Here is an 18,421-nt window from a genome sequence, read left to right as displayed (position 1 = left end):
ATTACTACATACTGATAAATCATCTGGGTTTGTATTGCACCAAATAGATTCTCTAGTTTTACAGTAGGTTTGGTAGTGGGACATGGGTTGTGCAAAATATGGGGGAGGAATCTGTAGTGGGATTAATCTCAGATGGAGTAGTGCAAGAAGAAGATCCAACACCAACATACAGTATCTGCTTTGGGTGGAAACAAGACGACAATCACAAAGATAAGTGAATTAAAAGAAAGACAGAAAGAAAGATCCCACAAACCAACAAATTAATCACTATCTACCTTCTACAACTGCATAATGCCATTTAATATATAACTTCACATGTACCTCTACATGTGTGGGGCTGAATATGTAGTCACTCAGAACATGTCTGTTGGGTTAATTGCAGTTTGGTGCTAAGATTGTAAGAAATGACAAAATATTTGGTTTTAGTACAAACAGATGGCCAATTACTGTAGTTCAATACATTGTTTTATAGCTGGGGCCCATTCACAGGTAGTGATTAGGTTAAAGACAGGGCTTGGTTGATACAAAAGGTCCTTCATTCGCACCATGTTTTTGGCTACTGGTTTGCAATACATCAGTGACTGAAGTGCCAAAGAAAAATATTACAAACAAGGCTCAGATTGAGAAAATGTCGTTACATTTTAATATACTTTTGTCAAATAAAAAACCCCACCGAATTAGCAATTTGGAATTTAGACAGTGTGAAAGTAAGGGGTGACTAAATCAAAAGATTTTTATGGTTTCAAGTTAACATTTACAATAAAAGGTCACTGTTTAAAAGAATCGGTGGCCTTGATAATGAGGTATGTTTTAGGAGAGATGGCACTGTCTTGATGCAGCCAAGCTTTGCCTTTCCTTCCAATACAGCCACTGACAGGCCTCACTGTTTAAGCACATATCCCAATAAAACTCTGTTTGACGTAATGATTTGATCTACTATACGCGTTCAGAAAGACAAAGGCAATAAAATAAAAATCAAACATTTCTGTACATACATATCCATGGATAAAAATAGTGCAACATCAAGCTTTTGTTAAGTTAGACTGCTACATAATTGCTGAGTGTAAGACTGAACCATAGTGGGATGATCAGTCCTCGTGGTCAGCTCAATGTCCAAAGGCACCACGTTAAACCACAGTCCCTTTCCAAGGTATAGGTGGATGTTTCGTGCTTCATCTAGGTTTCTGTCAGAAAAGAAAAAGAGCACAAATGGATTATGTGAGGATTTGAAATTGAGGTTTGATAAAAGGTGATATTCAATTTTTTTAAAAGCAAAAGGTAGTTACCAAACACAAAGTCGCACCATCTTGGCCCGGTTAAGCCCCTCATTCGCGATTGTCTCAACATCTTTGCTGGTGGCGGCTGCGATTCTTCAGTAGACACAACCCCAGGACTTTTGTATTTGACTTTCTGCCTCCCGACTGGCATCTCATCCTGCTCCTGGACTGATTTAGGCACAGAACTTTCTAGCTCTCTTGAGGCAGTGCTCCTTTTTCTTTCAGTTTTCACAGCTTTAACAACTCCTACTAGTTCTCTCTCCCTTCCTGCAAAGAGGTATGCAGAAGGTGACCCATCATCCAGTGTCACAGTACATGAGTCCCACTCTTCCTCAGTTGATTCATTGTCTGGAGAGTTTATCTTCCTCAGAAACACCCGACATTCCTTCAGTTTCTCAGGACTCCAGGCTTTAGAGCAGAGGTTCTGCTCTTTGGGTACATCCACAGGCTCCTGAGTTTGGTCAACAGAACTAGTGGCAGAGCTGTTCTCCAAACAGTCAGATAACTGAACTTCCGCTGATCTGCGTAGTGCTTTACATTTTGGTTGTAGTCCAGTCACTACATGTCCATTTGAACAACTTGTAGCTACTTTTACTTTGTTCTTATTCCTCTGCCTCTTTAGCCACCTCTCCCTTTCTTTTCGTGTTAGGAACCTTGTCCTTGCTCTGAATAGAGTAGTCAGATATTTGCCAAATGCTCTGCTTCTCCACCTCCATGCGTGCCCTTGATTGAGCCTGTCCGTTGTGAACCTGGGAGTAAAAAGTTGTCGTCTAATCATTTGTGTTGATAAAGGTGCTTGCTTTCTCTTTCTCAACCTTCTTTGAGCCTGTTGATGTTGCAATGGACTTTTTGGCACAGTTGTGGCAAATTTCTTGACGTGTTTGCGCAGTCGCTCTGCCTGAGGACTGTGGCAAAAACCCTTTTTATTGACAGTACGAGGGAAGTGCATAAGTTCGTAAGGATTACGGGAGCTTGCCTTCTTGACAATAGCCAGAGACTGTGTCTCTGTGGTTTGCATAAACCAGGAGCCGAGCTGCTGTGTGCTACAAGACCCTGGTTTGTTCGAAGGACAGTCGAAAAGCGTTCGGACCACAGACACATTCTTTGGCTTCCTGGTAAATGAACTGTCATTTTTAGTGCCTAGTTTTGAATTAGAGGAAGTTTCTTTTTCTTGGTTCTCCACAGTGTTTGAGACCCAAGTGTCAGAGATGAGTCGTATACGCCTGGCAAGCTCCTGATTCAAAGTCTGTTCCTCAGCTGATGCTGCCCACCACCTTAGCGTCTCTTTAGGGGTAAAGATTGAGTCTACAGACACCTCTGCCACTCTGCTTAGGTCTTGAGAGATGTTCTCTTGTCCACAGAGCCGTCTTTTCTCCCTCGTAGTTTCTACACTACTCTGTCTCTCCTCCAGTCTCCTTTCATTGCTGGCCTTGTTAAGAAGAAGTTGTTTGGAGCGCCGGAGCAGAGCATTACTGTGGCTGTATGATCTAGCGGTGGAGGTGGCCACAGCGTGCAGAAAGTGGATCGAGGGCTTTCTCACTCGCATTGAGTGACGCACCGCTACAGACTGATTTGGCACTTCGCCTTCATCCTTTGTTTCCACCACTTCTTCCCTTTGACTGCTTTTGCTTGTTGACTGACAACTGATTGTCCGGGGCTCTTTGGCAGATTTGAATTCTTGTAGGAGTACCTTTTTACGAATCAGTGCTCCAGGAGACTGCCGAGTATCCTTATTTATCTGAATTTTACGTTGCCGAGGTGACACTGTGGTGACTGTAACTGAGATCCCAGATATTTTAACTTTTGCAGGTCTACCTGGTTTCCTTGAGGGTGCAGAATCATCCCTCTTCTGACATTTGATGTTACTACTAGATTGAGGGGCAGACTCTTTTACAGGGCTAACAAAATTTAAATCCTCTGACAATTCTGTTGAGGCAGTTTTGATACTACCAGAGCTGATCGTAGAGTTGTGCATTAAGATGCCCAAGTCACTTTTAAGGCCCACTGCTTGACAAGCATCATGGAATTCTGTCTGCAGCTGGTCAAAGCCCTCAGACACCATTCGTTTGTTTCTCCTAGAACGGCCATACACAACTGTTATTTTAAGGTTCTTGTTAACATTCTCCTCAACATCTGATGCTATAACAGATTTTCCATTTACTGTTTTTGACCCAATTGCTGAATCCATAACCTTCTCCTTGCGTGGTCGACCAATTGGCCGCTTTGCCTTCTGTTCAAGCTGTGGTCCCAGCTTCTTGGGCCGGCCCGGACGCCTTTTTGGAGTGGTTTCATGGAAAAATATTGAGTCGCCTGGTGATCTCTGGCTCTCAGCTCCAGCTACACGCTTAGTTGGAGTACCTTCAACTGATCTTCTGGAACCTAGTTTAGGTGATGAAAATGACTTGGGTGAAGAAGGAGACCTAGCTGGGGAAGACACTGACTTGGGTGATGAAGAAGCAGACTTGGGTGATGAAGAAGCAGACTTGACTGGTGAAGAGGCTGACTTGACTGGGGAAGAGGCTGACTTGACTGGGGAAGAGGCTGACTTGACTGGTGAAGAGGCTGACTTGACTGGTGAAGAGGCTGACTTGACTGGTGAAGAGGCTGACTTGACTGGTGAAGAGGCTGACTTGACTGGTGAAGAGGCTGACTTGGGCAGTGAAGAAGCAGATCTTGCAGGTGAGGTAGCAGACTTTAGTGGTGAGGAAACTGATTTTACTTGTGCAGTAGCAGACTCAGTTCTTGGGCTTTTGTGTTTCTTAAGTGTCCCTGACCATGAAGACTCTACACATGGGTCAAATGATTCCTCTACACTAGAACCAGAATATGCTGATTTGAGACTATATCTGACCCCTTCCTTATCCTGTACTGCTGACACAAACATGAGCTTTATTGGGCTAGTGTACTGGACTTGTGAGCTTTCGACACAGGTAGGAGACTTCATGGTGACATCCACATTTAATGGGTTCTGGAGAGTACCTGAAGCTGTCTTTGAGTACTGTAGTCTTTTTGGAGATGATCGCAATCTTCTAAATGGCTCTGCAGCACAGTCGTTGCCATCTGTTCCGTTGTCCAAGCTGTGTTTTGTAGGACTCTTCTCTTTGGCAGCCACAGTTTGTGGAAAGACCTGGTTTGTAGAAATAATTTTTGACTCTGTGTGGGATGGTTCACATTGTTCTCCATGCGTTGATTTGAAGTCGAGCTTCCATGTGTGCTCAGGTGAGGACAGAGGAGCTTCACTACTCGATTCAAGCTGGGTTTCCTCAGCATTTGTATTTTTGGGTAAGGCATCCAGGGTGCTAGATGTCAAAACCTTGTGGTTTTGTGTTTCCTGGTTAAAGATGCTTTCAGAGAAACATGCAACATAGAACATCTTCCTGGGCTCTGTGACAAAGGAGGAGAACCGCTGTGGACGCACTATATTTCGCTTAGATCTCCTTGTGTCGTTAGAGTGGCATGATTGATATTTTTGCCCATCTCTAATAGGACTATGGCAATCTTTACCTGATCTATTGTCACTGTCAGAGCTTTGACCTGATGGGGCTTCTTCATGGTTCCTATCACTACCATCACTACTACCCATACCATCTTCTTTACAGGGCCTGCTACACTGACTTGCTGAGGCTGCAGCTACTGTTATCTTTGTTTGTACACTATCACACTTTGAGCCTTGTTTGCCTAACTTGTTCTGCAGCTCAGGGGTCAGTGTTTGAGTGCCTGAAAGGGTAAGATATTTTTCCTTACTGGATATTTCCCTTTCTTTCTCCTCTTCTTTAATAACCCAAACTTCTTCTGTTACTATTACTCTCTGTATCTCCTCTTTTGCTTCATCCCTGTCAGTTGCTGCAGTGAGAATAATCAGTGGTCCCTCCCTAACTCTATGATTCTCTACAGGTTCAACACCTAACTCCAATTCTCTTTTAGGCTCCCCTTTAACCAGGTTTGAATCTGATGAAGTAGGTGATGCAGCAAACTTTCCATCTTTTAATCTTGCCCTCTTTGCTAGGGGTACCTTTCTTCTACTGTAAGATGGGTCAAACATGGCAAGCTCTCGTTTAATTTGTAAGGTTTGCCTTCTGGTTGAAGCATCATCAGCAGGTGTTGCTATAGCAGCAAGGACTTCTTGGCGACGTCGGGAGCGAGTGTTAGGTGACTTGGGCTCTTTGCTATCATGGCGATTGAACAGCTCACTGAGATTGTAGTCACTAGCACTGCCTGTGTGAAGCACTGTGGTGATGATTTCAGTTAAATGGGCATCCGCTTGAAACTGCAGGTTCTGACTGGCTGAGGGACAATGCGGCTGCTCTTTTTCAGAGACATTAACAGTTGTTGAAACCGAAGGTGGGTCTTTCTCTGTAGGTCTGATTGTCTCCAGTTTCTCACTGAAGCGAGTCACAACATCTTGCAGTGAAGTCCCACTTGGGTTTTGCTCAGCCTGGTTACTTGTTGGGGTCCAACAGTATTGTTCCTCCTCTGCAGTTGTGTCCACATCTGCTTCCTGGTAACTAGCATTCGTAAGACCATTTTTATCCATTAGGTCAGCTTTCTCCTCTTGTCTGTGGTGTAGAAGGGAGGGTGGCTTTTCATCATTTTTCTTACTGATGTCTGAGGGGATAGGGGACAGAGGAGGGGGAGAGGGGCTCTGCTCTATCTTCAGGACAGGACAAGGAGGATCCCAATCTCCAACCCCTCTTTCTATTGTGTTACAGACCTGCATCAGAGCCGCATGATTGGAATAATAGGGAAATGAGTGGGGGTTGTGTTGGTTACAGCAGATCGATGAGGAGGGACATAAACTAGCGGAGGGAGTGCACAGTGAAGGGGATTTGGATAATGACGGAGAGGATGCAAATGAAGATACTATGTTGTTGATACGACCTACAGCCAGGCTTTGGCAGGAAATGCAGTGCAGCTTCTTGGGGCACATAACAGAGTAGGTTTCCATCCTGCACCTCTGCACATAACAGTCTCTTGAGCCCAGAGGAGCGTCAATTTTACAGTCTGTTAAAGGGTAATGATTGATACTACAATTGGACTTGGTATCTCCTGGATGATACATTGTGTTGCCATGACCTTGATGATCACAATCAATTAAAGGGCAGCACAGGCTGCTATTATGGGCTTTACATTCACTAAATGGGACTGCATTAGGGGTCACTATATCCTGTGGCGTTACGCGACAGTGACAGCAGTGAGATTCAGTTTGACCTACAGGTCTGTGATTAAGGAACAACAGCAATTTTTCCTGGTGGGCCAGCTTCAGGATCTGGTAGAGTAAGGAACGGTGTGCTGAGCAAAGCAAGCTGAGAACAGTACCCAATGCAGAACTTTGATGACACTTAGTCCCTCGCAGTCCCAGATCACCCAGTCCTTCCATAAATGACTGCAGCAGGGAGCTAGAGGCAGAAATAAAAAGATTGGAGTTTTACTCATAGCTGAGCCTGGCTTAAAATGCAAAACAACAAATACATATTCTACTCACAGACTAACTAACAGGTCTGATTGTTTTAAGCAACACTATTATACATGTTATATTGTGGTTATTCCATTATGGTCTGGTATAAAAAAATTGCCACTTAACCTGTATGTGAATAGTCTTTAATCCTACGGCCTGTTTAATGTGTTTTAACTTTCAGATTTTAGCAGCAGAACCAAAAAGACACTGTGGCAGCCATTCACATCACCCCACATTTCTCTATTCTCTGTTGAACAATGTTAATACCCTTCTATCAAATAATTGTCCATGTTTGTATTATTGCTTTTTTATAAAAGTTGTGTGGGCATTGGCCAACTGCCGCCCACTGCATTGTCTGCATTTGCTAACATCATTAAAATAATATATTAATGAAAACAAGAAATAGATATTTTGAAACCCACACATTGTGATTGCCGTTTGCTGCATTCACAGCAACTTTAATGTAAGTCTGGTCTAAAGTGGACTAGACAGGTTTGGGGTGGACAGAACAAGATAATTATCTTTTTTAGCAGGAATGCAATTGTCAGGTTTTGTCAAGACAGCTCCTGTCAAAGCAGCATTAAAAACATTCCTTTAAAAACCGCAAGATTTTTAAAAAAAATTTAAAATGCATTTGTCCTAGTAAACTGACCCTGAAAAAGACCATCAGGTTAGTAAAATTATGACAGGCAACTGATTAGAGAACCGTTTTATTGATGAGTTGATGTTTGAAGGCAAACGATAACATTCTGCTCAAAGCAGAAGGAACGATTGTAAAACGCTTAAACCAATGTTTTTTTTCCAACAGCACTTCCACCACTAACAGCTCAAAAAACCCTCTAATGTGTAAATCAACCAACAGTAAAATCAAGTCATGTGAGTGATTCAAGTAATAGATTTTAATATCACTAATTTGCTTACGTATCTGATAATGAATATAATGAACTGTTCATGTCCAGCCCTTGTCAGAGTTCAACTGGACTGGATGCAGTATAAGGGTCAGGGTTTTCCCCCAGTGTATTGTAAGCCCGGTGGCCCATTGGGCCTCAGTAGGACGGCTCGTTTGGTCATATTTTCAAATCTTCAGTCAGTTTTAAGCACTGACTTAACGTAGGGCCCTGTGGAATCTGTTAATTGCTTTTCTCAATTCTCAAATGTATGTGTTTGTCTGTGATTCTGCTATGACAGAAACTACAGGGCCGCATCTTAATACTGCCATCAGTCTGTCAATGGCTTGTGCCGGGCCGTTGTCAAAAAGGACACTTGCCACTAGACCTATCAACTTTTCTGGGGGAAACCCTGAGAGTGTTACATTCTGTAGTGTTACTGTTGTGTTTGTTATAACCATTTTTTTTTTTTTTTAATCATAGTTTTATCTTAACATAAGCACTAAACAACCACAATAGTCAAGGGTGTCTTTTTAGGACTACATAAATTATATGGGCCAACATTTAAAAGCTTTCATGCAGAAATACACATTTCAGATTGAATCAAAGTGCCCGTTACAAATCAAGAAATACAACAATCAAACTAGTAAAATCACAGTTCCGAAGCACAATCAATAAATAAGTATGCAGCAACAACACAAAATGTTTCTACAATAAAAATGCTTCTTACAAATCATAGTGCAATCATTGATTTATGCATAAACAGCAGGTTTCTGTGAAATAATTTCAAATATTTGCCAGTAGTTCAGTCCAAAAAACAAAAAACAAGCTCCAGTGTGTTCCCAGAATATGATGCAATATACTTATACAATTAAAAACTTATCTTTTTCTATTTCTAATGAGGTGTTTGTTAGGGCCTGTTTACAAACTGGCCCTTTGATATAAATAACAGACCATTCCCAGAGTAGACACCTTGATGCACTATGCTGTGGCCCCAGACACAGGCACTGTGTACTGTTAAGAGCGGAGACATTCAGGAGCGGAGACATCAATATTTGTATGTTGCCAAAGTTACAAAAGGTTGTAATGCCAAACAATCGGACCAAAAAAGCTTTTAAAAATTAAATACTTTTACAATTAGATTAAAAATTACAAACAACACATACAAAAATAACCAACAAGGACAAATAAGAACATGGCAGATCTATGAATGCCACAGGGCAGAATTTAAACTATTTAGAAAAAAATTATTTCACAACAAACGGCTGACTGACTGTATAATAATTTACTTGTAGAAGTGTAAGGGCCCATCCACACGAAGACTCCATTTCTTGTGACCGCACAACTTTAGTATCGTTTTGGCCGAACATCCACATGCAGCCGGCGTTATCGAAGCCTGAAAACGGTATCTTAAGTGTTGTGGATGGCAATACATTTATACCTGTGTGTTGTTCCTTGAGTGACAAACGACTCAAAAGTGTGTATCATAAGAGGCCTTAATGTGAAACCTGACACTATAGGCAGATAACGTTCAGAGGTATATGTGGCAACGAGGTTAGAGAGAGAGAAAGACAGGCAGGCTGACATCACAGCAAAACAAATCAAATCAAATCAAAGCAGCTTCAAACCCTGAACTGCTGATTTGGTAGTAGCACTGTTAATGGAAATAGGCCCATCTCAGAGGCAGATGAAATATTAAGCATTTCCCCCAGACACAAACAAAGAAGCATGTAAACCTTACACTGTAACCTTCAGTAGCCTACACAATCAACCTTCAATAACATGTATCCATTTCATGCACTAAACCCTAATCGGTCATGTAAGCTTCACACATTACAATGCAGGTTGAAATAGGCTTCTTTGTTGTAGCTGTGCCAGGGAAACAATCCAGTAAAGTAAAGGTTCAAGCAGCAGTCATGTTTGAGGTTTACAGTAATACAGCTACAGTAGCAGAATTAGTAAATATCTTTGATAATAAAAGTCTTAAAATCTTTTACAAACAGTACACATACACAATAACATACATTTCCCAAGCTTATCAGTGCACATTTTAAAACATGCTGCACAGTTGCATTCCAACTACACTCAATACAATGTTCAGACTAGCTTGAACAAATAGAGAGGAGAACTATGAGGACACAAAATGGCTTTTTTAAGCTAATCTCATCAACAAAAACTCATAATAAAGATGTAGCCACCACAGCAGTTTATACTGTACAATCTCCCTGTTTGTAGAGCTGTCTAACAATAGCAATGAGTTTAATCTGTTATAATGGCTCTAAGTCACTTCAGTAGCCTAGGTGAAATACCCAGAGAGAGATAGAAAGCTGCAAATGACAATCATCAACGCTCCGTTAAGAAGGAGCTTTAAAAATTGAATCAAACCTGAATAACCTAATATACTAATAGCTAGCAAACATGAGAGTCACACTTTCTGTCTTAACTCCAAGAGGTCCACAACTGTTTCTCATACTTGATCCTGGGCAATAGACAACAATCAATGTCAGGTTTTCTTCTCAAAGAAAACCCAAATCATTTAGGCAAGAAAACAAAGTTAGGAACTTCCTGAAGGTATCATCTCCTGTTATTATCAACAAATCCCCTTACGAGACCAAAACCAACCTATTAATCCTTAAAAGTGTTGTCTTTGTAGCCACAGACTGATACAACGTATGCCTCTGTGCTATAGGACTCCACTGTAATCCAAAAATTACTGTATGTAGGTACAATCAAATGCACACCTGTAAACCAGGGGCACAGGAGAATAGGATCAATTGAAAATGTAGTGGACAAAAGCAGCAAAGTTCCAGTCATACCTGATGAAAGTTAAGTTTAAGACCATAACAACACAATGTTCACATCTGCCACTTTTCCATCATACAACAGTAAAAAAAAAAAAGAGTTTTAATATATCAGGCGTTGGCTACACAGACGTACATGTTAGTAGGAAAAAAAATCCAGTTTTAGTTTTGGTCTTTCTGTGGGATTTGTTGATAACCATCAACAGATAATATAACGCAAGCCATATCCTTTAAGATATTTTAGCTGTAGCAATAAAAACTGAAGCTACAAGGAGTTTGTTGAGTTTTGCAGCCCCTGTGAACAAAAGCTGCAATGAGCACCACTGCCTCCTGAAAAATGCTGTACCTCGTAGCTGCTTTAATCAGCCCAGGACTAAGCTATAGAATTACAGCTAAAAGTATGACTATCACATTATAGACACATCATTAAAAGACCTGAATATCAATATCCATATATTTTTTAAAGGCATGTGTTGTGTTTAAACAAGTGTCTCCAGAAAACATGTATCTTGTCAGAGGTGATGAGTTCAAGTGTTGAGGAGTTCTAGAGGCCTTTTGTGGTCTAGAACATCTTTGCGTCAGCAGCTGAGGCACGAGTCCCTGAGTTAGTGGAACTGGTCATGGTACCAGAACCAGACGAGTTGGAATTGGATGAACAAAAGTTGGCAGATTTCTTCTTGGGCGGATTCTTGAGTGTTCCAGTACGCTCTTTTACTTTGTATTCCAGTGTGCTATGGGGCACTCCATAAACCCCCTGGGCCTTGGACACACTCATGCGACCTGCCATCACCATAGTAATGGCCTCCTCCAACAGATCGTGGTCGTATTGGCGGTATCTCCCACGTTTCTTTCTCGGTTGCTTGTCTTTATCTCTACCACCTGCCCCGTCTTCTGAATCATCCAGTGAAGACCCGCGTGGTCCCAGGCGATGAGGTGACTGGTTGGCACTGCCTGGACAGGCATGTGATAAGAAAGGAGATCTGAGTTTGAAGAGAGACGAAGGTCTCACAGTAGCTGTCGAACTAGCAGTACCCTCTGTTGATGAGGTACGTTGATGTAAGTTTTCTGCCATGCTGCCATTCTCAGCTGGGATCGACCTGTTATGGTCTGACATGGAACGGACCTGAGGAATACGCAGGGACGTGGGTGGCTCCAGACTTGGAGTTGGGCTTGGTGGGGGCTGGAGAGCATCCCTGAGCTGGGGAAAAGAGTGGGGGAGGGTTTTCTGCAAACCACTTGGCTGAAAAAAGGTAAGAGAGGAAGAAGGGAAACTCAAGTCTCCATTCTCCTCTGCAGCTCCTCCAATTTCTGCCCGCTCTGCCCACGCCGCCACCTTCTGAAGAACGAGACGGGCTTCACCGCCCAACATTGAAGACATCACATTGTATGATGTCCCTTCATCCCTGAAATCTCTGCTTCCTGGTGCAAGTTGATGAAGCATCCCAAGTCTTCCTTCAGCCCAGCAGTCCAGACCTTGCCTCAGGGTATGAAGGGGTATTCCATAAAGCAACGCAGCCCGCTGCTCCTGCAGCCTCCCTGAACGTATATCCTTCAAGGCCTTGGACAGCAACCCCTCAGACAGCTCCAAGCTCCTCTTTATGAACTCCTCCTTCTGCCTGTGCTGCCTCCTAAGGATGGGAGGACCAAACAGCAGGGTCAGGATGGAGGTGATGGAGGGGGTTTGATTTTGGCATAGGGGACAGGGGACAGGGGGGGGTGCAGAGCGAGGGGTCCACTCCTTTATGCCTTGTGTTGGTAACATCACTGCGACTGTTATGTTTCATGTCTGTCTGTTCTCACACACTGCTGTTGTGTGTGTCTCTCTCTTACACACACACACACACACACAAAGCCTCTTCACGTCCAGGTGGGACAGTTTGTGAATGGCTGGAGTTACTTTGGCATTCACACGCAACCCCTGTAGTTTTGTGATATCCTTCAGTGAGAGCCCTACATCCTTGAAGGTTGAATAATCAAACTCATAAGTGGATCAGTAAAAAGGAAAGTAAAATCATTATGAGGTACTGCAGTGTTCTCACTGTACAATCCTGAGCTGTTGGCAAATGTTATATAATACGGTGCGATTGCTGTGACGTTACCGCTCAAGAGATAAAAGAGTCAACCCCATAGAACCAAAACACCAAACAAGCTAGCTCTCGATAATGACCAACCCTGAACTGACCCAACACACTACCAGACAAAGGAGAATGCATATCATTTAGGCCAGAGAGGAATTAATTAGTTGATTTAAATTTAGCAGCGCTGGTGAAATCAACAGTTAACACAAAATTGATGTTAACCTTCCAATCTTAGCAATGCTATATACCTAAAAGATAATGCCGTGGACAATAGTGCTGAACTCGGTTAAAAATTGGGATTTCCTCACATGCAGAAGTAATGTTTTCATCATACTTGTTTGAACATAAATGCCTAGGTCATGTAAAACTACTATTGCATTTAGGACAAACCCCAGTTTCAACTAATAGTGATGATATGACTTACTAGAGGAGCATTATTGCCACAGGGCTGATTAGCACTAAAATGCATATATAATCCATGAAAAAACTCTTACCCTGATGTTTTGTGATTAGATGATGTTGATGAAGTTGCTGAGCAGGCAAAGTTCCTGTTGGAGAGGTCGAGCACGCCATCTGTTACAAGAAGTTAAACTGGTTAGGGTTTGAGTTACAGCGAGTTGGTACCTTCAGCCAGCAGCAATATCATATTCTTAACACTTTGGAAGCCTGAAATATGTATTTACTGGCTATAGATTCACAATATGTTTGATGGTTTCCCTACCTGGGTCACTTTCACTTTCTTTCTCCTCCCCAGTGCGGCTCACTGTGAGGTCCAGGGGGGCATCTGATGTTTGTGATAAAGGTGATGAGGTCCTTGTTGTAACACCATTTGTACTGGTGTGGAGTAGGCACTTAGATGCATACTCCAAGGCAAACTGATGTATCATCTTCTTCATTAGCTCCTGGGCAATCAGAGGAATGTTGGTATCACAGCCCAGAGGCACATCTGATGAAGAAGGCACAGGTAGAAATGGAAGTTAGAAAAAAACTAGATTTGACTTAACAAGCAGGATTTCTGTTATTCTCATAGAATAAAAAAAAAGAGGTTTTTCTGATATAAATGCACTGTGACAAAAATATCCTGGTTCCAACACGTTAGCAGTAAAACTAACAAGTGTCTCAAATCTATCATAAGGTAGAGGATTTTGGGAAATTTATTAGAAGGTAAAGTATCAATAGTTGGGAAATATCCATCTTTCAAACTTTAAAATGTTTTCCTTTACTCCCTGGTAGCAATCGGCAATATGACGATTGATCACATATGTATTGGTTTTATTTACGGGCAGAGATTTTGCCATAACATTTTCACCATGGTAACAGAACCTTGGATTAGGTCACTATGATGGCAATGATGTAATTTAATGATCAGGACTGTTTATGTCAATACAAGTTTTTCGGATATGTTCTCCAATGATTTGTGGGTGTACTTTGATTTTTTAAGAAGGCATTGTTCTACAAAAGCCACGTTCCTGTCTAGTTTTCCATTCATTATTATAGTACCAAATAATATTATTGAATCACTCTACAGTGATATACAATACATGCACCGTGATACAGGACTTCGTCCATATTATCCATTCCTACCTACAGCTTTGTAAACTACAAGTTGCAAATATGGAAGTTAGCACTGACCTGATGCCTGTTTAAGTCTGTAGACAGCTATTGACAGTACAAAAAAACGCTACTGGTCAAGTCCATATGCCATAATACCAAAGCAATCTGGAGCCTTCCAAGGCAAAAAAGTCGAAGTGTTTTTCAATCACAGTGATTTTGAGTTGTGTTAATTCTTGCTAATTCTTCTGTTTAGATGGCAAATCAATAACTACAAGACAAAAGCTGATAGCTGTGTGCCTTTGACAGGAGCTTCAGTGTATCATAAGTTGACATATTCGTGCCATGCCCTACAAGGTGAAAAGACACATGACTCACCTTTCTTGTGAAACACAGCTTGGAGGAACCTGTGTGCTGATTGGTTGCTCTCAGAGATGGTTGGAGCCTGACAGGGAGAGTAATCAGAGGGGGAGGAGAGGGGCGGCGTGGCTGCAGGTACTTGATCCTACAAGAAAAACAGAGAAAAGTTACTTTACTTACTGTTATCACACACATACGGTTTTGTATATGTTTTATCAAACAATATCAATATTAAAACTGTCAACACCTTAGGATAACTTAATTTGGCTTGTCTAAAGGCAAAATACAAACACTATTTGTGGATTATCTTGACTGGACCAATCCTTACACTGCTGAGTTTGTCCAGGGAAAGATTGCAGAATGAACATTGAGCGCAACTTGTCTCTGGGGACCAGTCATCCACCTCTTCAGGTTCACAGTCTGAAAGACACAATAACACATAACCAGGCTTTTAACAAATAAGGGTACATCAATGAACAAACAGATGTCTACTGTGGTCACACTACAGAAAATGACATGAGGTAGTAGTGGTTTCGGAATCAACTGTATCATCACACACATTTTATGCCAAGAAAAAATACATGCTTCTATGCCCAGCCATATATGACAACAGATACATTTCAGCCAAGATTTGATGATACTATTGCGAGCAGGTAACACTACACACTACAAAGCTCTTAAACTTGCAGGAGTGTGTTATGACAATAAATAAAATGTCATAAAATGTATTATGATATAAACACACATCCTTATTGAGATATAAAAAATGCCTAAACAATGACAAATAAATATATGATTTGATGTATAATGCCCACACCAAGCTGTCATCAATTAACAGTTACAAACACACAAGGGAAACTGGCTTATATTTACTAAATTTCGAAAATCAGAAAAATACAGGCAAATAAATGAAAGTCACTAAAACGTTTTGATTTTACCATCAGGCATCATGGCTGCCAGGTCCCTATCTCACATCATGTGCTTATGTTTCTGTCTAGCCTCACTCAAACTCCAGATGGCACTGCTAGCTGCACTGAGACAACAGACTGTATCAAGCAAGCTGTGTCTTTTGGCTGCTAGTGCAAGTGGCTACCATGAGTTAATAGTGATTAATATTCAAGGTGTAATAAAGACACAATAATCCATTTATTACATTTCAAAGTGGACTTCACAAAAACCAAATGATTTATGATTTAATTGGAAGTTCATTTCTGATTTTATATTCATTACAACTAATTAACATTATCTGCACCTGAGCGAGAGTGGTCCAGCTCCATCATGGTAATAAGGAGTAACAAGAAGAATGACTCCAAACCCCAATTCATGTTTTCTGTGTGGGCAATTATGGCAACATTTTGGGCTCTCCAAAACGGTTGACTCGGTGTGCACCTCTGGTCAGTTTTATCCATCTAAATCAAGTATTTTTTATCAAGGCTATGCAGGCTTATATCCTTGCAAATAAAATACCTTATATTATTTTTAACCAGTAGCAATTAGGGGCCAGTGTGCCGCTAGTGTTAGAGTTTGCCATAAGTTTGATACCATGCTGCCTTCTTAAATGAGTGATGCCACTGGTGTATTTTATATATTTCATGATATGACTGCATGTTTTGTATACTGCAGGTGCATTATAAAGATTTCCTTTGTTGTTCAACTTTTGAGTTTAGTTGAAGCGTGCTTGGGCACTGTACGAGTGGACCGTGTGAATGCGCCCTTAAGTACTTAGAAGATTGGACATCAGGTTGGCTAGCAGCACATTGTACAGAGTAGAGTCTGACATTTTCTACTGTGGGGGTTATGTGAAGTTGATATGTGACTACAGGACTTAGCAGGTGAGGAGTGGGTGACACAGAGACACATGCACAGGAGACTAGATTAGAGGATATGCAGGCATATCTTTGATCCAAAATAGATTTTCAGCTACATGCCAGATAACCATTTTTTAACCAGTAGTTTCTGTTATTGCCATAGAGTCAGGTGGACTGTGAGGTCATCATCTATGTAATAACGGCTGCTTTGTAATATAATAATCCATGTTATTTGTTTTCACTTAGAGAGGCACACAAGGGACGGGGGTGGCTGGTGTGGGGGTATCGATCAATGATTCTATAGATGTTATAGATAAAAAAATCACTGTACATAAGAATATATGTAAAAAAAATAACAAGGGTAATATTATATACATGTCAAACAGGAAACAAGTAAATGTCACACCCAATATTGAATACATGTTCACAGTGACTCAATCCCACATATGCTACCCTGCTGCCATAAATACTCACTAGAGAACCAAATTTATATGTCACAACAAACACCAAATTTACTCCTGTCCTGAGTAATATTTCCCAAACACTTCAGCGCCCATTTCAGTGCCCCATATTTTGTTGAAAAAAATATAAAAAACGCACCCCATTAAATAAAGTGATTGACATTTTTTTTTATGTATACACAAAACCCACCATCAAATAAATCGAGGTCCCTCGCCAGGAGTGGGCCATAGATTCCCTTCAAAATGCTTTCAAAGCCTGCAAGAAAAACAAACAGAAACAATCTTTCAGTACTGATGTGAACAAGATATGCATTGTTTGACGAGCTTGACATTTGGGTGAGGTAGGCTATGATCAACCCTGGTATATGCATGTAACGTTATATAACTAATGAAACCAGTTGGGATGGCAACAAGGGATTCTGGCAGGTAACCGCACTGCCAGCTGTCACCAACAACTGTTTAATACAGAGTTTATATAATCACTTGGTAAACAACAGCAGACAATGAATGTGGTTCGCGACGAGTAACATTAGTGATACTTGAATTTGTTTTTGTGCACTCTGGTTTTAATGTCACTAAGATTTAACGTTACAAAGCAGGAAATCCAGTTGGCTTAGGTTGAGCTAGCGTTAGCCTAATCGGTTACCGGCTTCTGTAGCATTAATAACTGTATTCAAAACAGCAAACGGTACCGAGGAAAGCCCATTAACGTCACTCAACACTACTGGATGTATGCTTTTCTCACGTTGCACTGACATTAGCTGCCATAACGTAGCAACAACCCCCTCCCCCAAACAACAACGGCGTTCGTGTTAACATAGCATATTAGCAGCGAATTAGCATAGCCGACATACTCGTCAATAAACTCATTTAGTTAACGTCGTAACTCTCGGTTAGCAACACAGCATATGATACGCCTTTAATGATTCAAGAACGATATGTCATCTCAGTCATGTAGCACAAACTGACAGAGCTAGCACCGGCGGGTAGCGAGCTAGCTCAGAAGGACAAAGAAAAAGGAGCCAGCTGGTGAATATTAGCATGCCAGCTTCACTTCATCTATGGTGCTGAGCGTTAGCTAACGCAGCTAACGGGGGGTCAGCTACCGGGCGACATCACCCTGAAGCCCTTTTTTTAAAAGAAAAAATACAAAATATGAAACTGCAAATGGATCATACCAACGCAGTGTATCAGTTTGTGTCTCCAAGAATCAAGTTCCCGCCGAAACCCCTTCCTTTCGGCCGTGCATTTGGAGCACTGCACGGTCGCCATTCTGGTGCTTCCCCCCTCTCGCTCCTCTCTCTCCCTCTGACTGAACCACAAGGATAATGGAAGGAGGCTGGGACACACTCACAAAAAAAGTCTGCACTTTAGGGTATGGCACATGCGCAATGGAACAGGAGCTGCGTTGTTGGAGGGTTACCAGGGAGGACTAAACATGACTTTAAGATGTCAGTGATCTTTCATCTAGTTCACTGGTTTTAAAACTGTGGTCAAGCTCTCTCTGGTGATACCTAAATAACAAAAGGAAACATTAATTACTAAATAAATATAATACTATCAAAACACTACAACATTTAAAAAGAAACGCTTAAGTTCCATGAAATGTAATTTAAAACAAGCATTTCCTGTCATTTATTTGTTTCAATATCAGCCTGCTACCTAACCATGTTCATGAGTCACAAGCTAAACTGTGATGGCAAGAGAGCAAGCAGAGATAAAATGATTGGTTTGAAAACACTG

At 41.4% G+C, this 18,421-nt stretch overlaps 1 protein-coding gene across 1 annotated transcript; it reads right to left on the bottom strand.

The window, feature by feature from the left end:
• Positions 1 to 3,167: 3,167 nt before the first annotated feature.
• Positions 3,168 to 17,974, bottom strand: lcorl (ligand dependent nuclear receptor corepressor-like; the record flags this gene model as incomplete). Its single annotated transcript, XM_083937356.1, has 8 exons — positions 17,857 to 17,974; positions 16,869 to 16,934; positions 14,738 to 14,829; positions 14,428 to 14,554; positions 13,220 to 13,444; positions 12,993 to 13,071; positions 3,270 to 6,673; positions 3,168 to 3,175 (listed from the first exon to the last, which is right to left on the bottom strand). Exons 1-8 carry the CDS (start codon positions 17,948 to 17,950, stop codon positions 3,168 to 3,170), a joined length of 4,095 nt encoding a protein of 1,364 aa, XP_083793482.1. The 5' UTR covers positions 17,951 to 17,974.
• Positions 17,975 to 18,421: the final 447 nt, after the last annotated feature.

The sequence above is a fragment of the Echiichthys vipera genome, assembly GCF_963691815.1.
Source record: "Echiichthys vipera genome assembly, chromosome: 2".
Classification (NCBI taxonomy): Eukaryota; Metazoa; Chordata; class Actinopteri; order Perciformes; family Trachinidae; genus Echiichthys; species Echiichthys vipera.
This window is presented reverse-complemented; position numbering and strand designations above follow the sequence as displayed.